Below are 24735 nucleotides of genomic sequence, written 5' to 3'. Positions count from 1 at the left end.
CGCGCACGCGCACGCACTGCAAGACGCGGCGAGAGCAGCTCCGCCGAAACTAGGCACTGCGGGTAGAAACTGTCTCGAAGACAGCAGTCGTGTAACGTCTCACGCTCTCACAAAATATCGGGCGCCACGTGCGACCTCGAAGGCGATACTCTTGCCACGCCATCACGCGTTTCCGGCGCGTACGCCGATAGTTCGCCGATAGTTCGTAGCAGGCTGCTCTGTCTATAGCATTGAGGACGCACTGTTCGTTCACCGCGCACGCGAGGAATGTGCGGCGACAACGAGTGAGTGCCAGTCTCTGGATGACCGAAACTCCGGTTCGGAATAAGGTGAGCATCGCACCCTCGTAGATCTTTTCAGTTAGTCTGGTACTGCAGGATGCTTTGTCGTTTTCAAATGTCTCGAAAGTGGATTGTCTCCGAGCTGTTGAATGTAAAGATTTTTTTTTTTGTAGCCAGCTGCGCTTTTCACGCCGACAAATGGTTCCATTCATTTGTGCGGGGCGCGTCCATGGAAAACGAAACGTAGATAACAGTAAGTGTTATTCTGAGGTTCATGCGCAGGGGCCGCTTTAGCTGCCCGTTCGTTATGTGTTCGTGATTAAGATCGTTCTTGACCAATATATTAGAACCACAGCTGTTAGCGCGACGAGCAGGCGCTCCTGTTCTTTGTACTCACGATAACGAAACTTTCGGTGTCAGGCTCATGACGAACGTATTATCTATAGTTTCGCATTCAAGCAGCTTTCTCTTCTTGGCACTCGCCATCACAGCATGCTGGCTATGGTGTCCCACTGCTCCACTGCGGGGCCCAAGGTTCGGTTTCGAGCGATGGAGTTCACATTTTCATAGCACGTAACGGTGATAGCACCTGTTCGCTTGAATTAGGTGCTCGTTAACAATAAGCTTTCAGTGAGACGACGGTGGGAAAGGGTTCGCATATGGAGTTCTGCCTTTCAGGATGCTATGCTGCTATTATATCAAAACACGAATGGAATTAGCATATGGACACGGTCTTTAAAGACATCGATGGTGGTTGTGATGAAAACTTAGAGACATCAAAATTTCCATCACTGAGTGCCTCCCCGCTTTCCCCACTTCAAGGCACCTAATGATTGTGGTGTGGTTGCCGCAAGTTAAAACTCAAAATGCGCTTTGAAAGCAAACCTTCAATGCCAAATTATCCCGATGTCTAGAATAGTATTTCTCTTCATGAAACCTTTCCGCGTGGATTTTCTTTTTATCTGCAGGATATTTTCGTGCACGTTTTCCAAACAGTTAGGACCAGAGAAGTTCACGAAAGATTATTTGATAAAGGGGTGAAAATGAATAACAAGTTTACAAACATTGTGCGAAATTAGATCTTCAGGGCTGAGCAGTCGGACAATGAGAAAAATCGCTTTTTTATTCCTGCTACTGCTACTCATTACAGAGCACAAAATCTCTACAGACGTCTTATTCGGCAGTGTGATAGTCCTTGAAAAAACTTCGGGACTTCGTCTCAAATACGGCGCTTATTCGCATCGTAGTCACCAATGACTTCGGTCAGACGTGTTTTTTTTAGCTTCCAGCTCCGCAAAAATGCCACAGTGTTCACAGTGAGGACCATTAAAGAATACTCCCCTCAAAATTTGCAGTCTTGGATTTGTTTCAGCGTTGTTAGAAAAAATGTACAGTGATTGTGTTAGTTGACATTGCCAGTTAGTTCCTGCTTTGAAAAACAATGACTAGAAAGTTATCATCGCTACTATTTATTGGGGCATATATGTATTGCTCCGGCATTTTTTATTATTCTGGAAAGCGCCTATGTACATAACGTAGCAAAACGAGGCGTAATGGCACAAATGTGCCACATTGATTTAATAATTAGTTTGTTTATTTATTCAGATTAATAATAAGGACCCTCTCACAGTAGGGTATTACATAGGGGGGGGGGGCTATAACACATACAGGTAGATGAAATGGTTACTAGGGCCAGAAAACACGCAAACTAAACAATCTACAGCTACTAAATAGATTAGAGTAAATATAAAGTCAATATTCTTACTGCACAGTCTTAAATATTCAGAATAAATAATATGAGTCACACAATAATGAAACTATAAACATATTTTGAAATTGATCTAACCAAGGAAGGACATAGAGTCACAAGAGTATAAGAAAACGCAATCTAGCTTACTACAAGCAAACGTGCCATTGAAGCATAATGGAATGACAACATCGCCAATAACACGTTTGAAATACTGAATTAGGCAAACACAGAAATAAATAACACGAATCATGAACACACGCAGTTTATTCAGAAAACACGATTTGCTGAATAAAGAGGGAGGAGGATAGCGCAAAAGGTTCACACGTTTGAACACATGTTTAGTAGATTCTGAAATACAGTGGTATCGGTGATGGTTGCAATGTTTGTTAGTAAGTCATTCCACTTGGTTATTTTGCGCAGTATGAAGGATCTAGCATAATGAAATGTACGGCAGGGAAGCGTTCGATTTGAAAGGGATGATCGCATCGCGGAAAGATGGCAGGGGGTGGCCTAAAAAAGTCCTCGTGAAGTCATGTATGATGGTAGAGCTTATGAAGTAGTGATAAGCGAACAATATTACGGCGACGTGTTAAGAGTTCCAATTCAGCACGAAGTTTCAATGAAGTGACGCTGGTGTGACGTGAATAATAAGAAAAAATACAACATACAGCAAGGTTCTGCAGGGATTCAAAGTTTTTAATAATGTAGTCTTGATCGGGATCTCAAATGGCCGACGCATATTCAATTTTAGGACGGATAAGGGTGATATAAGATAGTTTACGCAAGTGCGCCTTATTAGTCTTAAGTTTAGTTCTCGCTCACATCTGCACGTCTTTTTCTAAGTAAACCGTGAAGTTTCTTTGGTAGAACAATAAGAGAGATATTCCCATCGAGGAAAATCCCCGAAGTCTTTTTTTTTTCAGTTCACGAAGAGATTAGACGTGTTTGCGTACAACTGATGACGCAACTAATTGGAAAAACGCGTGATAAAAATGATACTCTTTTGTTAATACAGGCCTAACAGTGAAAATTGACAAAAAGAAATGACACAATGGGAAATGATTAAACGGGGTCAGTGAAAATTATGTAGAGTTTAGCAGGGGGGGGGGGAGAGATTGCACTATGTTTGCTAAAGATGCTCAAAACTTGAGGTTTTCGTGAATGCGTGTAGTTTTTTCAAGGAGTTGCTTTTGTTCAATGAATGGCTTAAGATTGAAGCATTCAAAAGGAGCTTTCATATTTTCCCAGATGAATTTCCGATAACGGGGTTTTATTAGGGGCAATGCGTGTAGTGACTCTAAAACTACTTCGCTGTAGGCGCTCAGGAATGGGTTAGCTTATGAAAAGTACTTAGCCTCCTATTTGGTGACACAGTGGTGATCTTGCTAGATTGAATTTTTTCCGATGCAATTGCAGTTTTATTGTGATTCGTCAGCGTCAAGTTCCTTGAACTTGTGCTTCCACGATTAACATACGGGGATTAGGTTAGATCGAATGCGCCTGAAATTATTTGCAATAGTTCGAGATGGAAAGATAAATCATTTGGCAGCAATTACTTTACTGTTAGATACGGTCGTTAGCGTGTTTTTTTATATAGCGAGTGTTGTTACTGACTGTCAAATAACAAGGAAGGTAGCTCGTTATTATAACTGGTGAGCATATAGGAAGTTGTTATTTGTCCTGCGTGCGCTGAAACTCTTAAGCAACTTCGGAAATTTTACCAGGGCAGGTGTCGGCGTACGCCCAGCTGCGGTGGTCTAGTGGCTAAGGCACTCGGCTGCTGACCCGTAGGTAGAGGGTTCGAATCCCTGCTGTGGCGGCTGCATTTCCGATGGAGGCGCAAATGTTGTAGGCTCGTGTGCTCAAATTTGGGTGCACGTTAAAAGACCCCAGGTGGTCGAAATTTCCGGAGCCCTCCACCACGGCGTCTCTCATAGTCATATGGGGGTTTCGGGACGTTAAACCCGACATATCAATCAATATGGTATCGGCGTACGAGAAAGAAAAGTAAGGAAGGATCAACCCTAGTTCTATGCTCAAGTGCAACGACACCCTGTTTACACTGAATAACAACAACATTTCTCCTATAACATCTGATAGCCTACACAGGCTAACAATACTGCTGATTTTCATTTACCCAACACTAGCCACAGTTTAGCCAAAATATAGCAGCGCTGGAAGAGAGTTACCAATAGAAGGCCATCAATAGCGAACGTGAGCACTTATTCAGCTCAGCACTCGGCACCATTGAGAATCACTAGCCGATGTTAGCCAACGTTAAGCAAGCGCCGGTGAACGTTGGCGACTCCCAACCCATGCTCCTAAGGTGCAAAGGAAAGGGTAGTTCAGATCAGCACTTATCTCCTTTCGCAAACGGATAGGGTAAGGGGAGCGCTACCACATGTTATCGTAGATAACACAGACGAACGACTGCGAGCGAAGTGCACGTTGCCTTGAACTTCTTGAGAAAAGCTCATGCAAAGGTTTCGACAAAACTGGCCGGCCCTAAACTTTATGCTGTGGCCTTTTCACCACACAGTGTGCTGTCACGTGGCAGTCCGCTTGTCAATTTTGCCTTGTCGCGTGTGTTTACCGCAATATTTCTGGTCTCGTCCTAATAAACTGATGCGCCGTTGATGATTTGTGTTGACATAAAAGAAACATCCCTAAAATTGGATGCTGATGATGATAGCTGGGGTTTAACGTCCCAAAACCACTATATGATTATGAGAGACGCCGTAGTGGAGGGCTCCGGAAATTTCCACCACCTGGGTTTCTTTAACGTGCACCCAAATCTGAGCACACGGGCCTACAACATTTCCGCCTCCATCGGAAATGCAGCCGCCGCAGCCGGCATTCGAACCCGCGCCCTGCGGGTCAGCAGCCGCGTACCTTAGCCACTAGACCACCGCGGCGGGGCTAAAATTGGATGCTTCCCAATATGTTACCTTTAGATATTAACGCATTTCCCTCTATTATCGTAAATACGCAATAAAGGGGTTCTTCTTTTGAAAGAATGATACCTTTGGGGTTTCTTTTCTTTTTTGGTATATTATCCCTGAGTGCAATGGCACATACGCACCTATGAATACCACCGCATCATATTTCCATTTTTCGAAGTATTGCAAAAGGCTATCAATAGTGAGGAAAATGACTTTCGTTCATTTATGCTTTTCAATTTCCTTAACCAAACTTTATTCAATTTTTTCAATCACGTTTGTTTAAACTAACTCTTTTTTGAGTGAACAGTAGATCTTCTTTTCCTCTTTGCGTGAGTGTTCCTACTTTCATAATTTAGTTTTTCTTAAAATGCAATTGAGAATTTCATTTATATTCAAGTTTCTGATTATTGTAGTCAGGTAGATTGAGTTTTAGAGGGCAACGTAATTTTCGCCTGAAGGGCACCTATAGGCGCCCCATTTGGACTGTAAGTAACAGTGACTATTGCATAATTTTAGGAAGCAATCAAATGACCGTCCTTATAGTACTTACCGTTTCTGTGCTGCAGATTTCTGTTTCAGTGGGTTTCAGTATTCTGTATTCGTTCGTTTAATATTAGTTTGTTGTATTTTGACCTGCTGCATTTGCTTAGACTTGTCTTTATGCCTGTTGTATGAAAATTGGATCTTTAGCCGTACAGCCCGAAACTACACTGGTGGTATTCTATATAAATGAATCATCGCGAAAGTCACTGTGAGGTGCTTACTTACCAGAAGTCGCACAGGAAAATCTCGAGCCAAGAGTTCAAACAATAACATTACTGCAAACAATGTACGTATGGCCAATGTCAAGAGCGGAGTGGTGTGCGTATGGCCACGATGTTGTCTACTGACGCCATTGTAGGCGGCATGTTGGCGCTAGCACAGTGTTAATAGCCACTTCCATGACATCACAAGCCATATGCTTATTTATACAAGGCGCCTAAACACAGAGTTGCGACCGGCTTTTCTCTTCTTATAGCTCAATGCTTACGAGTGCCTCAAGAACAAGTGTAAAGCGAGAGTCAAGCAGCGTACGGAATGAGACCAAGAGGCAAGCTGCACAGCGTCCTGTCATGACTGGCTGGATGCTTTAACCAAGTCGAATACAAATATAAAAGAGCGCACAACACATCTTCTTTCCTGTGCCGAGACAACAGACGTGTACGGTCATTTTATTGCTTCCTAGACTTATGCAATAGTCACTGTTATTTACAGTCCAAATGGGGCGCCCATAGGTGCCCTTCAGGCGAAAATTGCGTTGCCCTCTAAAACTCAATCTACCTGACTACGGTAATCTGAAACTTGCCAATCACGTATTTTTTCTCCTTGTCTACGCGGCATGAATGCGGTTCCGTGATGTTCGTAGCACAAGTGGGGCTATGGATCGTTCAGTCATGTGACGGCTAATGAAACTGCTAAATCTATACATTTCCTTCTTGCACTGCAACGTTCTGTCATTCGTCTATTAACGACACTTTATCACCTGAAAAAGATTTAAGTCACAGGCTATTGCACTATGTTTTGCAGAGTGACACAATCAACCTCACCTAGGCGTCATTCTGCAGCACGATGATTGCCTCTTTTAACTTCTTTACGCTCATGACGCACCTTTGCTCTGCCACACTCCTTGTGCAGTTCTGGAACAAATAGCACCGCTTTTTTTCTGTAGAGCTGAGCTTATGCTCTCATCCACCGCCTAAGTACTGTTGGCCATCCTGCCATGCCCCTATTTTCCAGAGAACTGCTTATACCAGTCTCTCTTCCTTTCATTCTTGGAAAAAATCATAACATGGAGAAAAAGAGCCTGACGCCGTGGTTGCATTGAGAATCAAGGCAGTGGTCACAGGATGACTAAAATTGCGGAGTTGCATGGTTGTTGTACAAAATGAGTACATGAGATGTACGCGTACGCATCGCGAAAATGAAAGTTAATTTTCGCAACTGACAGATCTTCTGTAATTATATATATACATATATATATATATATATATATATATATATATATATATATATATATATATATATATATATATATATATATATTAAATAGGAGAAAGAAGTGTATACCTAAGGGCTCGTTTTTCCGTGTTTTAACACAATATTAATGAGATCTAACAGACAGTAATGCCAAGGAATGTACAGGGGAAGTTATTAGAACCAATGGAATGTAAATAAGAAGAAAGAAAAGTGGATGAAAAAATAACCAGCCGTGAGCAGGAATCGAAGCTACGCCCTTCGAATAACGCGTCATTAATATTGTGTTAAAACACGGAAAAACGAGCGGCCTTCCCTCCATCCACTTTTGGGTTTATATGTGAATTTAGAAGTAGGAGTGACAGTCTTATTCTTTTCTTTCTTCTTATTCACAATCCATTGGTTCTATTCCATTGGCGTCTGCTCAAGGAACTCTGATTGACCCAAGCGCCACCACCACATGCATCACCGAGCAGCCGCGGCGGTGAGCGGAGACGGCAGACGAGCGAGTATATTCTAGGGACCATACTACTACGGCGGCTATCCCACCATCCACTTTATTGGGTTCAGACAGCGCCACCAGCAGCCATGGCGGCCAGTGTGGAACAATATTTATCAGCCTGTATGGCGTCACGTAGCACGTCTTATTGCGAGCTGGCAGCTGACCAATAACCCCGCGCGCACTATCTAGAGGCACCAAGTCTTCCAGTACGAGACGATCGGTAATGAAAGCAGGAAGGAAGTGTATACTTAAGGGCTCCTTTTTTTCTTGTTCGACAATATATTGATGAGATATAACGCACAATACTACAAAGAAAATATAAGGTAAGTTGAAATGTAAATGTGATGAAAGAAAAGTGGATGAAAAAATAACTTTCCGCGGGCAGGAACCGAGCCTGTGACTTTGAATAACTCGCTCGATGCTCTTCACATTTACATTACAATTAGGTCGTACGAAGTTAATCTATTTTTCCTCTACTTTCCTTGCAATAATGTCTATAGATCTCCTTAATATTGTGTCTAACAGGTAAAAACGAGCTCTTAAGTATGCACTTAATTCCTTCATTCACACACACACACACACACACACACACACACACACACACACATATATATATATATATATATATATATATATATATATATATATATATATATATATATATATATATATATATATATATATATATATATATATATATATATGAGGAGAGCTCGCGCAGCCATAAAAAAAGACGAAGCCCTTGCCCGGTCCTCTTTACGAGCGCCTTTCAATTTACTTAAAGTGGGCTCTTCTATATCGGACTCCTGCTGTGTCTGCGTCGTCACACTGGTGGAGGTGCTGGGTACATGTCCAGGACACCTTCCAACAGCCCGGTATCTAGTCCACAAAGACTTCCGCTCGTCTAAACACGCGTTCATCGCACCAGCCGCCGCCTGTTAGGCCTGAGCCCAGAGTTCGGTCCTTGGACGGAAAACGTGACCGCGCCCGGAAGCAGTTGCCCCACCATGACGAGCCCAAGCACGACACAGGTGACTGTTTTCACCCCTAAAATTCCTGTGGACTTCCATGGCAACACATATGAGGACGCCAATGACTGGCTTGAGGAGTTCGAGCGCGCAGACAACGTTAACGGGTGGAAAGCCGCACAGAAGTTGGGGTACGTGTATTTCCTTCTTCAAGACGGGGCTCGCACATGGTTCACGAATCGCGTGTGGTCAACGTGGGACGAGTTCCGGCGGAAGTTTCTGGACACCTTCGCAAACACCGAAAGGCGGGAGCATGCACAACGACTCCTCGAATCACGGATTCAAAAGCCTAACGAGTCTGTTGCTATATTTGTTGAGGACATGGCTCGTCTTTTTCATCGAGCCGATCCCGATATGTCCGAGAGCAGAAAGATCAGCCACCTTACGCGCGGTGTTAAAGAGCAGCTGTTTGCTGTTCTCGTGTGGAACCCACCTTCAAGCGTCGATGAATTTTCCAAGGAGGCGACCGCCATCGAACGCGCACTATAGCTACGCTACCGCCAGTACGACCGCCCAAACAACAGTGGACAAATCAGCGCAACCACCGTGACCACTGTGACACCTTACGAGCGTTCTTTGCGTGACCTGATACGCGAAATTGTGCAAGAAGAGGGGAAGAAGCTCGCCGCCACACCGAATGACTGCGTGATTGCGTCGGTAACAGAAGCTGTTCGCCAAGAAATATGGCAAGCGCTTTCACTTCCCGAGTCGAACACTGAAATAGTTAGGCCAACATATGCAGATATTCTCCGTCGACAGCCTAGATCTAACGTGCCGCCACCTCAACAGTATACCACCAGCAACAGCCGCCGACAGTGCCTTGGTACTACAGGGAAACGTCCACGCCGATGCGACCCCCACTCCGCAAAACCGACATATGGCGTACCCCTGACTACAGGCCCCTGTGCTTCCATTGTGGGGAAGCAGGCCACATCGTGCAGTATTGTCCATTACATTACAGAGGGTACCACAGTTGCATACTTCGATGAAATTGTAGAATTCCGCGAGTGATTCGCAGTACAACAGACAGAGACGCCAGCCGCTTCAACACCACTGCCTGTCGACGTGAGCACAGATTTATCGCCAGCGCAGAGGCAGAGTCTTCTACATATTCTCGGCCAGTTTGAAAACTGTTTTTCATCGACCTCGAGGGTAAATCAAACGCCACTGACAAAGCACCAAATTATAACGGAAGGGACGGCAAGACCAATTCGACAAAACCTACACCACGTGGCACCGAAAGAACGTGAAGCAATCCGAGAACAAGTTCAGAAAATGCTCAATGATGATATCATTCAGCCATCGAAACGCCCTTGGGCATCACCGGTAGTGCTAGTCAAGAAGAAAGACGGCAGCTTACGCTTCTGTGTGGACTACCGCAAGCTGAACCGCGTGACAAAGAAAGACGTATACCCACTACCGCGTATTGACGATTCACTTGACAGGCTGAGGCATGCACGCTTCTTCTCGTCGATGGACCTGAAAGGCGGTTATTGGCAAATCGAGGTCGATGAGCGGGACAGAAAAAAGACTGCTTTTATTACGCTTGACGGGCTTTACGAGTTTAAAGTCTTGCCCTTCGGATTGTGCTCAGCCTCAGCAACATTTCCGAGACTGATGGATACCGTCCTATCAGGCCTTAAGTCGCAGACGTGTCTGGTATACCTCGACGACGTCATTGTATTCTCACCAACATTCGAGGAACATCTAAGACGGCTGCTATTAGCCCCACCGCGGTGGTCTAGTGGCTAAGGTACTCGGCTGCTGACCCGCAGGGCGCGGGTTCGAATCCCGGCTGCGGCGGCTGCATTTCCGATGAAGGCGGAAATGTTGTAGGCCCGTGTGCTCAGATTTGGGTGCACGTTAAAGAACCCCAGGTGGTCTAAATTTCCGGAGCCCTCCACTACGGCCTCTCTCATAATCATATAGTGGTTTTGGGACGTTAAACCCCGCATATCAATCAATCAACGGCTGCTATTAGTATTTCGAGCAATACGGTTTGCTGGCTGAACGCTCAAACCTGAGAAATGTCATTTCGGTTTCAAGGAACTCCGATTCTTAGAACATGTGGTAAGCCATGAAGGTGTTCGTCCGTACCCCGAGAAGATTAACGCCGTCCGAAATTTTCCGGTGCCAACAGAAAAGAAGGCCGTAAGACGTTTTCTTGGCCTTTGCGCCTACTGCCGCAGGTTTATCGCCAATTTATCGCACATAGCGTCGCCCTTAACACGCATAACAAGAGATGATATTCCATTTTTATGGGGCGAACAGGAACAAGCAGCATTTGACGGTCTACGACAGCGCCTGCAGACACCGCCTGTGCTTGCTCACTTTGACGAGGACGCTCCAACCATGATCCACACCGATGCCAGCAACGTAGGTTTAGGCGCTGTACTAGTCCAGTGGCAAGACTCAGCCGAGAGAGTGATTGCATATGCAAGTAGGACGCTTTCCCGTGCCGAGTCCTATTATTCAACAACGGAAAAGGAATGTCTTGCTGTAGTATGGGCAGTTCTGAAGTTTCGCCCATACCTCTACGGCCGTCCTTTCCACGTAGTCAGCGACCACCACTTCTTTTGCTGGCTGACCAACTTGAAGGACCCATCCGGTCGGCTAGCGCGCTGGAGCTTACGCCTACAAGATATCGATATGACGGTCGTCTATAAGTCGGAACAGCAGCACTCTGATGCTGATTGGTTATCCAGGTCGCCTATAAAGCAAGACGATGTCTCAGAAGATGATGACACGGCATTTTTAGGAGTGGTCAACACAGTCACCATTTCGTCTAACCACACAGTCACCATTTCGTTGAACTGTCCGTTGTCTGTTCATTCATCAGTTCATCTAGCGAACACTCCAAGTACCACCATCTCACATCTTTTCATGATATATATTCATTATATAGAACTACCGCCATCCAGCGGGCATTCCAAGGACTAAACGAGAGGTGGCATGGCTGTACTGGAGGAGCGGCACCCGGGCTCTCTCTTACGGCCTACGCTTCGTTTGTAGTTCCAAACTTTCGCCGCCGCTAGTTCATGGCACTGCGGCCTAACCAAGGGGGTTACGCCCATTGAGTTTGACGTGGCAACCTTTTCTGGTCACATAGTGCTAAAAGTGCGTCGTTCTGTTGCTAGTTTTTCTCATAAACATAAAATTCGAAGCAAATTTTATTGGATAGAAAGTCCCCGATACTCGTCTATGTAGATTATTTCATCAGAAACAACTTCTATTTTATTTATGATTAACGTGCGCAGGTTTTCTCCCCAATTCAAAGGAGTGCGCGCGTGCTGCTCCTCTAGTCCGGCCGTGGAGGCAGCTGCCGACTACTACTACTACTACTACTACTACTACTACTACTACTACTACTACTACTACTACTACTACTACTACTACATAAGTCGCGGACGCACGACCCACAGCTTAAGAAGTTTCTCCCACCAAAATAAGAAAGTCCTCTTTAGGTTCCTGCGGTATAAAGAGATTGTTCTTTCATCAATAAATATAGAATAATTTGTGTATCACCCGCAGAATTGTTGCAGTCATTGGATTCAATTGAGAAAGGAAAGGCTTTATGTCAGTGCTACCCCACTGTACTAGTCACAGAAAAAATGTAATGAATATAAGGCAACAACACTAGAAAAGATAGAAGAGAGAGAACAACACTAGAAAAGATAGAAGAGGAAGTACATTCACTCCCAGCTTCATCTCCAGGTCCAGATAATACAGCTACAGCGATGTTAAAAATCCTTTCCTTTGTCTCCCACTGATCTGGTTAGCTTTATAAACTTTTCTGGTAGAGCGAAAACATAAAGCGAAATAGGTAGTGCGAAAACATATATTGAGTGAATCTCAAATCAGATTTACAGCTGGGTGCCCCATATGATGTGCCCATGTTGACCAAGGAGCTATAAATAAACTTGCTTGGCTCAGAACGCTATACGCCTCTCTGGTGACCTTAGATATTTTTAAGGCACATGACAACGCGGAGCACGACATCTTGATTAGTAAACTTCGAAGTGTTAACGTTTCCATATATCTAATCGCACGGACTCAAAATTTTTATGTGAGTGTATGTTTTATTGCTCGCAAAATGGGCTATTTTCTAAGCGATACAAACAGAGAAAAAAGGTTCCTCGGGGATCCGTTATTTTATCAATTTTATTCAATATATTATCAAGCTCTATCCCTACTGACGATAATGTGCAAGTGTATGTACACGCAGACAATATAGCATTATTTCCAGCTTGCCAAGACGCACTCGTTGTACAATATTTTTACCGTCATACTTGGATACCACAGAATTATGGCTTAGCGACCTGCGCATGTCATTTAATATAAAAAAAAGTGCCCTTCTTGCATTTCTATTTAGCTCTCCTGTGCGGATCGCATCGATGCATGGCCAGGACTTTATTCTACAAGTAGACTCGTTAAAGTACTTGGGTATATTATACACTGCAAATCTGAAATATAGGTCACATACTGAATATATTTTGTCTAAGCGACTACGTGCGGTTGGGTTGTTCTAGCGCATCAACAATGGTCGATTTGGAATGCGTAGAAGTTTTTGGATGATATATTGCATGTGTGTCCGCCCGAAAGTAGAGTTTGAATGTGTGCTGTTCTTTGGGAGATCCGTTTATGAATAACGGCCTTTTCTCTATATAGAGCGTGATGAATCGCGCATATGTTTAGGCATCCCTAAGTTTGTCGCTAATAATGTTGTTCATCATGGAGCATATCTGCTTCCTCTAAAAAACTAGGTTTCACATATCAAGTGTTCAAACATTTCTAAACATCTATTCCTCCCAACAGACACGCTCCTAATACGTATTCTTAAGCGAGCCATCCATATATTTTTTATTGTGAGTGTTCTCGGCTACATCGATCTCAAATAGTTAATGTGCGAAAGCTCTGAAAGCCATTAGGGGTAAAAACCGGGACGTGTGTTTCTCACTGGTACGAATTCCTATGGTAAGAAAAAAAAATTGCAAAAATTTTGCCGATTAGATATTCGACTTGGTTGATTGAAGACCATCTCCATACCCTATAGATAATTTCAGTTATAGCCACAGAAGCTTCTGGCAATGCCGAGAAAGCACGAGTGGGCATCCATTCAAGAGCATCAAACTGTTTTTTTTCACTCAGACTGCTTTACGCCGATATTCCAGGAGAATTATTGGCAGTCATTCTGGCAATACGCAAGCTCTCAACTTCGGTGGTTATATTGCACTGATTTTTATTCGTTTGCACCGTTCTGACAGTACCGAAGACATCGCCTTGTTAATCAGAATTTTATACAGATATGCCCAATCATGTTCGTGCTGTACATTTAGTGTGGTTGCCAGGTCTCAGTGCACTAACACTAAATAAAACAGCGGATACAGTGGTGGCACAGTTAGTTCTTTCGTGTACATAAATACATCTTTTTCGGCATCCCCCAACCTATATTTTTTCAAAATCTCCCTACCGCGCGATTTATGGCCGATCACCCGTGGTGGGTTGAGCCACTGCTGTCTGGTGAAACGAACCAACGAATCTAGTTTTAATATGTTATAGCCATGCCTCATGTCAGTTACGTGCACAATCCTCCCGCGGCTCGTAATAGAGTGTGTAGTCATTATTGATAAATATTAATCGCCCACATGGACATATATCAGAGGACGAAAGACCAGAGGAGCATTGGACCCAGAAACATGTCATACGTCACTCAGTGTTCACCATCTTTTAGGGGCGGAGCTGTTTATAGCGGCACCCGTTCGTCCCTTGTAGCCGTTGTAGTAGTGTGTAAGAAGTATAACAGTTTGACCGCCAAGGTGGTGCCGGTGATAGATTTTTCTGTGTGTTGTTGAACAATAAAAGATAGCGCTCAATGTACATGCCAATGGCTGCTAAAGGGGAATGAGAGACAGGAGAATTCGGCTTTTAGTTAACGCGCACGCTGGGAACTTTTATTGTTCAACAACGCACAGAAGACAAGAAAGGGTTGCTACGTTATACTCGCTGGGCGTAACCTCCTAGATTTTAGAAAGGTTTAGCGAGCGTTGGGCCGCAGTACCATGAATACAGTGAACTAGTATATACCAATGAACTCGAGGTGGTTAAAGGTGGGAAGTAGACACGAAGTGCAAGCCGTAAGAAAGTGTGCGTGTGCCTCCTCTCGTTCAGTCCTTGGAATGTCCGCTGGATGGCTGTGCTTCTATAGAAGGGATATATGATGAAAAGATGCGAGATGGCAGTACTTGGAGTGTTGAATAGATGGACGAACGGACACACAGACAGATGCATGGACGGACTCACGGATGGCTACACCGATGAATGGACGCATGGACGAACGCACAGATGGACGTGCAGACGCATGAACAGACGAACAGACGCACGCACGGACGGGCGGATGGACGCACTGGCGGCCACACAGACGCACGCATGGGTGGACGGAAGCAAGAACGAATGGACGGAGGGATGCTTCGCCCCACTATCCATCATTCACTCCGTGAATATGCTGCCATATTTTTAACGCTATACTTTTGTTGGCGCTTCGTTCCAAAAATAATGCTTGCCCACTCCCCTGGGCTTTCATTGTTTTAAATACCACTTTTTTTACTTTCTGGGCACATATAAATTCAGACTTGACACCCACAATAGACTGAAGTACGCCACATAGGATGAAAAAGAAAGATATAGATTTACTTAAAGCCTTTTATAAAGTGATCCCAAAGAGTGCCATTTATTGTATTACAAGTACCAAGTTATGAGCCAGAGCCAGGCAAATGTCGGTGAACGATACAGGTTAGCTACTGGCCTTAAAAGATTTGAACGTGGGCTCATTCGTATAAATATATATCACGAAGGAAAACAGGCACTGCCTGGAAAACACGGCAAGAAGAAACACATCTTGCGCATGCCCTCGTGTGTTCTTTCTTGTGCGCGTTTGGAAGCAGTGCGTGTCTCACAGCGAAAGCTGCTATGAGATCAGAACACGGGTCGCGTGTGGCGCCGTAGCTGTCCGCTGCCACAGCCGTCAGTGTCCATAACCAATATAGCAAGAAATAAAAAAAAACAACTCAGTAAATAAATTGCATCCGGAGAGAGTGAACAAAACGTTTATTTGATGTTCCGTGCAAGAATATCGGTGAATGGTATTCTGCAGGCGCAGCGTTAGAGTGCCTCGAGCGTGGAGCGGAGGCGAATGAGCGCTTCAAGGTACGTTAGACACAAGTGCCATCTGGCAGTTATCTTCGAAAACGAAGCCGTGCAGCCCGCGGAGAAAGATGCGCTCCAGTCTCGAAGGTGATAAGGTGTAGACGAAAAGCGACGGGCAGGTGCCACCACCGTGACGTCGTAGCAAAGCGTTGGAAACACCTTTTGAGCATTGCGTTGCACTGTCAGCGCAGCGCGATTAAACGCTACATTCTTTAGAGTTACTTGTGTGTGCTTCTTTTAGTATAAAGGCACACATACAAAACATCGAAGCATTGTTGTAGCGCCTCAGATATGCGGAATAATTGCTTTTTATTGAGAATCGCACAACTATGAACGCTATACCTTGAGCAATATTGGTGGGCGCTGCAGGTAGTGTTGGCAGTTTGGTGCCGCTTGAGGTATCGTTAGGGCAGACAAACTGACAAATGTACAGGCAGACAGACAGAAGGACCAAAATTTTTCCGTCGAAGGTCCCCAATGAAGACTATCGTCTTTAAAAAAAGTAAGTAGGACACAGACAGATACGAACACGAGTCCGCTGCGTGCCAACCTTGTATTCTACCACTGAGCCACGCCGGCCCTTGAAACTTTCAAAACTGGCCTGCAGCTGCAGGCTTGATGTCGGGAAAAGAATTGCGCTAAATGAGTAATAAAGTGGTTAAAAGATCAAAGGAACAACCAGGTGTCACACAATGAGAATTACGTAAAGAGTTTGTCGTTAAATCATCCAACCCATTACAAAAGCTTGTTCTGCGTCACCTATTAACTGCACTCATAAAAAAGGTATTCCATTTTTGAGGTAGTAATGGTTTGTCACATATGTCACAACCCTTGTAGTAAGCGCAGTTAGTAACCGTCAGGCTATAAACACTTACTACATTTCCTGTCACAACCAGCATTTAGTAACTGTTACTACCCTAGCCGTTACCAACCATGCGCCGTAGTGAGGGACTCTAGATGAATTCCACCACCTTGTTAATTGTTTTCCGCTTGTCTTAATAATTTTGCTGTAATTTACTGAATTGTTGTAATTGTCCATTACAGTGCGTGGGAAACTTCTTTATGGTTCGGTAACTTCTACTTCTCTATTATGGCAATGTTAGAATGACGTTTACATATCTCGTTTGCGTACTTTGAAACAAAATCTTTTTTCATTATCTGTGGATATCTCCTGCGTCTTTTTTTTCTAATTGAAAGATGATACGTGGAGACGATTCCTTTGTTAAACTGTCACAATAAGAATCACCTACTGTTTTTGATTAGACAGCCAACAGCTGTATAGTAAAAAGGTAGCAACGGGGCAAGAAAGTTAGTAAGGGCTGCAGTTACTACCTCTCTTATTCTAGTTAATTACTGTTTACTTACTTACGTAGTAAACTGGTAGCGAGAACTTAGTATAGGTTGCAGCTAGTTACTGTTTGCTAACGTAGGTAGTAAACATGTAGCACAAGTTTAGTAACGGTCCAATAGAGGTAGTAAGTGCAGCAGTTACTGCCTATTTGCTTGCACTTGCCCCCTTTTTTAGTTACTTTTTTTAAGGGTGAGGGGCGCATACCCATTTCAGGCATAATTCTTCATCGTCATCAGCTACTGCATGAAAATAGTGCACATAACGCCTTGCAAGTTTGCAACGGATACCACGCTTCTCCAAAGAATGATGAACGATAGCCTAGTACACAAAAATTATGATGATTTACGGTGCCGTGGGTACCCAGCAAGTGCGTTTGTATCAGTTACGCAAAAAGTGTTAAGAAAAAGCTCTAAAATGCCAGTCTTTGTGCTGCGTGGAGGCCTGGCATTTTTTTCTTTTATGACTTATAGTAGGTAGTAGACGAACAAGCTGCCGAGAAAAGGGGATTCCCCTGTTAAAACATAACCTTTTTCAGGACCAGATAACGTGTAAGATGCTGATGGCAGCGCCGCTACAGTGATATCTCAGCAATGTCTTGTCTGTTCAACCTGCTTTGCGCGAATGCGTGCAATGTGCGCGTTTCTTTATCTCACATAGAACGAACCGGGTCTGTTCGGTCCCACATTCACTCCGCAGATAGCTACCTGCCGTGCTACGGAGTGGTTGCTGAGAGACTGCGTGGACGACGAAGAGGTCGAGGAATACAACAAGCATGTCGGGTTGCCTGTATTCTGACTGGTGCGAGGTGTACCTCTGCAGTAGGCCACTTCAGCAGGGCAGCTCTATCAATGGCGCCGTCAACGCCTTTTCCCTGCTGACGTCTTCGTCGCAGTCGGCAAGCGGCAACTCATGGGCGATGCATTGGCTCCTCGTGTTCGACTACGGCGAGGACGAGGTGCTCATCTGCGACGCCGACAACCACGAGGGAGAACTAACGGGGCGCACGTACTGGAAAAAGAGGGCTGCTCTTGAGAACTACGAAAAGAAGGTAAGAATAAACGGCATTGCTGTACATGGCAGAAGTGTAGAGTCGACCCTTGAATTTGTAGCGCGCACCGAAAGCAGGTGACGATCGGCCAGGGGCCTTGCGGACAGGAGTTTATTTCAAACCGGCTTTTTTTATGCGTTGGCGTTCAGGAGCTTCTTTCTGGGTAAATCGAGCATGTGCCTTGTTGGCTGTGAATGAAAGATCTGCGTAGTCCATGAGTGAAAATTCGAGATTGATTCAAATAAAAGAACAGGCGGAAATGTTGAAGGCCCGTGTGCTCAGATTTGGGTGCACGTTGAAGAACCCCAGGTGGTCGAAATTTCCGGAGCCCTCCACTACGGCGTCTCTCATAATCATATGGTGGTTGTGGGACGTCAAACCCCAGATATCAATCGATCAATCAATCAATCAATCAAATAAAAAACTTTGACGATGGTTGAGATTCGCCTGCAAGAATTCAACGCGATAGCCTAATCGCACCCGTTGGCATCATGCTTTAAATCACTAGCCAGGTGTCATGTTCCTGTCAAGTCAACCGCGCCGCGAGGAAAGGAACTTGGCACATTTTTAAACTACCCTAGAGTGCATATTGAAAGTGCTGTTGCGAAGTGCATACTACAAGCGAGGTAACCACTAGGCGTGCTGTAAGACACTATGCCGTTTTTTCTTGATTTGACTCATCACGATGGGTGGTGGCAGAGCCTTTTGTAGTGGGTATGGAAGGTTTAAACCATCTATTCTTTGCGCAACTCACATGTTGAGACAACTGGTGAGATTTTAGGCTTCGCCCACGTAGTCAATATGTCTTATTGTGAGTCGACGCACTATATAACACACGCGCGGGATATTTATCTGAAGTAGCTCGGGGCACGATTCTGGTTTTGTCGTATAACGCCTGCTTCCCATGCAGGCCGAGGTTCCTTTGCGGCTTGGCTTCATAACTATAATATTTGCGTCAGTTTTTATTTTACCTAAAGGTTGTCGCTGATTGTTCGCTGACAAACAACGACGCTGGCACCGATGTGAAATTGGTCCAATTACGCTATCGCGTTGTATACTCTTCAAGCGCCCTCCATGTTTTTAAGGGTGAAGCTCATGAGGGGTGAGTCTTGTTGGAGTGTGTCGCGCTCCACAAAACCAAAACTGAACACCTGCACAATGAAGAATGAAAACATCTATGTAAATAAATGATTAATTGATTGATTTGTGGAGTTTAGCGTCCCAAAACCACCATATGATTATGAGGCACGCCAAGTGGAGGGCTCTGGAAATTGCGACCACCTGGGGTTCTTTGACGTGCACCCAAATCTGAGTACACGGGCCTACAACATTGCCGCCTTCATCGGAGAAAACATCTATGTAAAGAAAAAAAGCCTACTTGATCTGTACATCAATGAATATATGACACTACAAAACATGATTATTTGCGCCGTCCGTTTGCACATCCGTCCATTCATTCGTGCGCCCGTCCACGTGTCCTTCCTTTATAGTAGTACACGACTCTGACGTAGACGTTATGGACCTGACAGGGCCTATAGCTTCGCACACTCATCATCATGCACTTTGTAGAGATGCGTGCCTTTTTGAAGACGTGTGCGCTTATAGTTGTCAGCTTATTTATAGGAATACAAAGGTATTGAACATGTAGCAGTAAAAGTGAGCGCCGACGCCTCTTTGTGAATTTTGCCAAAATATTCGCCCAGAATAGAGGCGGCGCTGTGTAATGATGTGCCCATATTAATGGTATAATAGAGGCAGATGGTGTCAAACACAGACGCAAGTGAGAAGAGTGTAATGAAATATAAGATGTCGCTAACCGGAGGCTCACAATCTAATCCATTTGCGAATGGTCGAGAGTATTATTGCACGCCGAAATTCGATGAACGCGTGATTTTCACCGGCATGAAAACGAAGAAACGCGTTTATTGTTCGAAGCCAGGCGTACCGATAACTGTGTTAGCGCATGCGTGAGCTCACTATTGGTTACCCTGTTCAAAAAACAAAACGAACTGTCTTAAGAGTTATCTTTCACGTAGACCCCTACGCGTGCCGGATTGAATGGTTCGCCTACGGTATGAGCATGCGCAGATAGGGTTTCGCGCCTCTTTCTTTTCTACTGTCGTGCGCCTTTCCTGTTGTTCGTCGACGTTTCAGGTGTCTATGAAGTTTTTTGCTATGTCCGTGCTTACACACACGCCCTCTCTGTTTACTTTGAATACCTACCAATCAGCCCAGCTTTCTCTCTAATTATGAGCACATCCATATTCAGGTCGGCTTTGTGTTCAGCATCAATATTATTTTTTCAATCGTACAATTCAGTAAAATGATTACAGCTGAAGCTTTTTTTTTCTATGTTCACTTAGTTACCAAAAAATAAATACAAGGAATACCTGGAATTAGAAATGGCCCTCAATTATGACAGTACTCTCATTCTTTGGTCTTCAAAGATTGAAAAAAAAATAAGACGCTGACATATGACATCCTTAAGAATACATTTTTACAGGTCTCTCTCCAAAAAGAAGTTTTCAACCGTACATAGTTTTCGAATGCCCTGTGCTGGCTATAGGGTTCGTGCCATTGCGCTACGCATGACATGGTACTTTGTTTTTTTTTCAGTCCCGTTCTGTAAGGAGGCATGGCGTGCCTAGTGTGTTATTCTCTGAGTCAGTCAAAAACCTGTGTGCGCTTCATGTTCGATACAGTTAGATTTTATTATACTATCTAATTGATTGATATGTGGGGTTTAGCATTCCAAAACCACCATGTAATTATGAAAGACGCCGTAGTGGAGGCGTCCGGAAGTTTCTACCACCTGGGGTTCTTTAACGTGCACCCAAATCTGAACACACGGGCCTACAGCATTTCCGCCTCAATCGAAAATGCTGCTGCCGCAGCCGGGATTCGATCCTGCAACCTGCGGGTCAGCAGTCGAGTACTATAGCCACTAAAACACGGCGGCGGGGCTTTATACTTCTAAGGAAATATTTCACATTTCAACACTTCGCCAGATATTCAACTCTAGAATGAGTTTGCGAAATCAGGTGTACGTTTTCCAGGTTTCCTGTCACTTTACTCGCAAGGAATCAACTATAATCTTCATCAATGCGAAACAGTGTGAAAAACAAGCGCACAGAAACAAACAAACAAAAACAAGCTATAAGATATCTGCACCGTTAAGTGTATGCAATGTAAAGTGAGGCGAACGCGCTTTTTCCATCCCCCTGCACTTTCCTGTCATGTGTAAAAGCCTATTTATTTGTGCTTGCCAAACATAAACGTATCATTTAATAGTCAGCGCTCGTTCACATTTGCTTCTTTTCGTGTCCTCATTTTTCGCGTTGTTTCGTATCAATAAAGCCTTACCAACAAGCTCGAACCCCTACACTCTTGAACTATTATCAGTCGTTAACTCTCTGTTATCGGTGTTACCTAACTATAAGTGTTTAAAAATAGAGCAAAGGTATTCGCCTCTGCAAAGGTTCTGCAAACACTAAATAGCTCTATATTTTCCGGTTCTCGCCATGTGCGAAATGATTTACAATGCGGACGGGTTCTTGCACATTTGAAGCTCAATGTTAAGGTAGCACAGATGGCTCTCGAAGGGAGTACTACCGTGCTGCATGTGTGAGTCATCCACACAAGTGCTTTGTGACGTCAGCTCAGTAAATCTGCGTCAGCTAAACTGGAACGTAAGTTAAAATGTTGAAAACGTTCAAATAGCAGGGTGCAAACTCAGAACCTGTAGCAAGAAATCCTTGAGCCCTGACGAATTTTCTGCGCACTTATTCATAATCTACAATCCAGTTTGAATCTCAGACAGATTAGCTTCTTGTACTCGACGGCCTCAAAGAGTCTATGTAACAAAATCATCCATTATGTAGGCAGCCATTTCGAAGTTATTTCTTTACTTTTTGCTTCAGCATGGCAGCCATTCACATCACCACGACATAATGACATTCATCTACGCCAAACACTATAAAGGCTCAGGAGCCATATAGTCGTATATACTCGGTGCCAACTATATTGACATCGGAGCGAAGGCTTCCGCATATTCGCATTGCTCCGCAAGTATTACGGCTGTTTATGGCTGATATCAGATTTACCTACTGGCATCATTAACACCTTTCGAAAATTACATACTGAAAAAAAATGTGCAAAGGAAAACGTCTCCAGATTGTTCAGTGTATATCTTAGTGTCATAGTGAGAGAATAATTTGCTTGGAGATCTAAACAGCGCGTAAGCGGCTGCACACTTACTCCCCACGTAATTCTGATTTACTTTGCGAAACCAGCTAACTGAAAAGGTGTTGTTAAAGAACAGAGAAGAAGAAGAAGAGGGTATTTTTACATACCGGACAACATTATATTTTACCTACGACATCGTGCAGCTGGATTTTGAGTTATACTATAGATAACGCAGCACTTATTAGGTGAATGAAAAAAATTGCGCGCTACCAGGCATGCCCTCTTGTTGCGTAACTTCTACCCTGCTGCCGAGTAAAGTTGTCGCCGAGTATATATTACATGAGTGTCTGCTGTATCTAGGCTTCTTGCATAGACTGTAATTATTGCGTGCTTCGAAGCAAGCGTGTTCTGACAAATTTGTACAGATGCGTGGCATTTTTCCCCAACGCTGACGTTCTCATCAATGGGCGTCGCTCTTGTATGTTCATTCCAAATGTTAATAAAACGCTAGTCAATCTGCGCCATTTAATTTTTCTGTTGCTGTAAAGCCATCGAACTACCTTCATTGTTCGGACAGACCTGAATGTTGACACATGCATAATATCGCATATTAGGCAACTTTGTGTACATAACACGACAGTTTTGTACGCGCTTGTCTTTGAAGAGTGTATATACAAGAGGGTAATAAAACGCACAGCATTTTAAGTTGTGTCTTTGCTATTATGCACTGCGCAGCATAATTTTGGGAGCCCCAAAAATATATTATAATTAATCTAACATATCACTGTACGCTGCAACTATTTTATCATCTGCGTGCCCTTCTATGCATACAGTCTGAAAATGAAAATAATTCCTAACTCACTGTAAAACATGCGCATCCTTACGCAAAACTTTGGACTCAGCCTCATCTATTGGGCTACTTGCGCGGTAAATTTAAGAGCTACAATGCCGACCCTAATAGAGTTGTGAATTATTAATATTATTATTTATTATTATTTATTACATACTGCGGACACTAAGTGGTCCAAGCAGGAATTCGTGCCTGTAGTATCAAAGTGTTGGTTTCAAAGTGTTGAAGTGGATGTGTACTGTAACGATGGTGTTTTATCTCTTTTGTGAATACTTTTTTATATTTAACAATTGTGTGCAAATAACTGTTCAGTGGCGCCCGCTGTCGAATCCTATAGCTAAACCTAATACGTACTATTTGCTGCCGTTCTGTTGCACTACATTTGCATTTACTTGTACTCCAGTTACTTTGTCATCTATATTGAGTGCTCGAGCCCAGCACACCCTCACTGGCTTCTTTGTTTTTACAGAGATATCTCGCGAAGCGGAACATTCCGAAAGAACGCATTGACCAGCTACTGAGGAAGATGTGTGACTCCGGCCAGTACCATTATACCGAGAACAACTGCCAGAAATGGGTCCGAGACCTCCTGCATGAACTGGACATTGAAATGCCCTCTGATGAAGTCGACGCCCGTACTGTTGCGACCAACTACATACAGCCTGCAGCCATAGTCGGTGCCGTGGCATTGGGCGCCGGTCTGCTCGGCGCGTTCATCTTCAGTGGCAGTGCCCGTCGGAACAGACGGGATTAGACGGAACACTACTTAGCATCGGTTCTCTGCAAAAACATTGTTTTGAAAGTTAGGGTGCTAAATTATTTTTCTAGGGAAATTTTGCCAATTTTCTTGTCATTGCAATCCGTGTTCGAGTAACTCCAAAAACTGGTCAGCAGAGACATGGAAGCTTGAATGCCAGTTGCTGTATTGTGCAGTGGAGTGTGACGATCTTCCTCTCGGTGCTGTTTGATTCTCAAAAGCTGCATTCATCTCGGCAACACGCTGGTCCGGGTTTCTCCGTGGACTGCGCAAGTATTCCCGAAGTCTCGTGTGTTTGAACCCTGTACCAGTACTCTACATTGCCCGTGGCGTACCCAGAGAAGCGATTAAGAAAATTTACGAAGCAGCTGCGTACTACTCCACGGAAGACGTAATAAATTTGAAAGTGGGTACTGGGTTTTGAGACGCATGTCACATCTAGTACTGCGGTCAGTGGTGATTTCTGTCAGGCTATTTCGACATAACCATGACATATCTGCCTGTGTATTTGTTTTCTTCAAACACATTCAGTCGACTGCACAAATTTGGCGCTACTACTCATGTGAACGCCCCCGCAGGGGCGCCTGCGCAAGTAAGCGTTCGGTGTGTAGCGACACCACGGACCCGAGCTAACGGGGGGTTCGACTCCCTCCCACGCCTAGCCGTGCGTTGCTTTGCCGTGTCCCGGGAAAAGAGGATTCTGGGGGTTGAACAACGCCGGGTGATTGGACCTTTAAGGCCCCCCGGCGGAGGCAACACACCCTTTTGGCCCCGGCTTCACGTAGACGGCACCCCTGGGCTGACCCACCCAAGGGAAATCGGCAG

The 24735-nt window shown here is 44.3% G+C and overlaps 1 protein-coding gene across 2 annotated transcripts; it reads left to right on the top strand.

Annotated features, from left to right (window-relative positions):
- The first annotated feature begins 35 nt into the window (after positions 1–35).
- Positions 36–24351, top strand: LOC119185100 (uncharacterized). Of its 2 annotated transcripts, XM_075890613.1 has the most exons (4): positions 36–329; positions 7416–7470; positions 17767–18118; positions 23623–24351. In XM_075890613.1, the coding sequence occupies exons 3-4, from the start codon at positions 17843–17845 to the stop codon at positions 23905–23907; spliced, it is 561 nt and encodes a 186-aa protein (XP_075746728.1). In that variant the 5' UTR covers positions 36–329; positions 7416–7470; positions 17767–17842; the 3' UTR covers positions 23908–24351. The 2 variants fall into 2 exon arrangements, with proteins under 2 accessions (XP_075746728.1, XP_075746727.1); XM_075890612.1 differs by lacking the exon at positions 7416–7470 and having other exon boundaries at positions 38–329.
- Positions 24352–24735: the final 384 nt, after the last annotated feature.

This window comes from Rhipicephalus microplus, chromosome 3 (assembly GCF_043290135.1).
Source record: "Rhipicephalus microplus isolate Deutch F79 chromosome 3, USDA_Rmic, whole genome shotgun sequence".
Lineage (NCBI taxonomy): Eukaryota > Metazoa > Arthropoda > Arachnida > Ixodida > Ixodidae > Rhipicephalus > Rhipicephalus microplus.
Note: the sequence above shows the minus strand (reverse complement) of the source record. Positions and strands in the feature narration are given on the sequence as shown.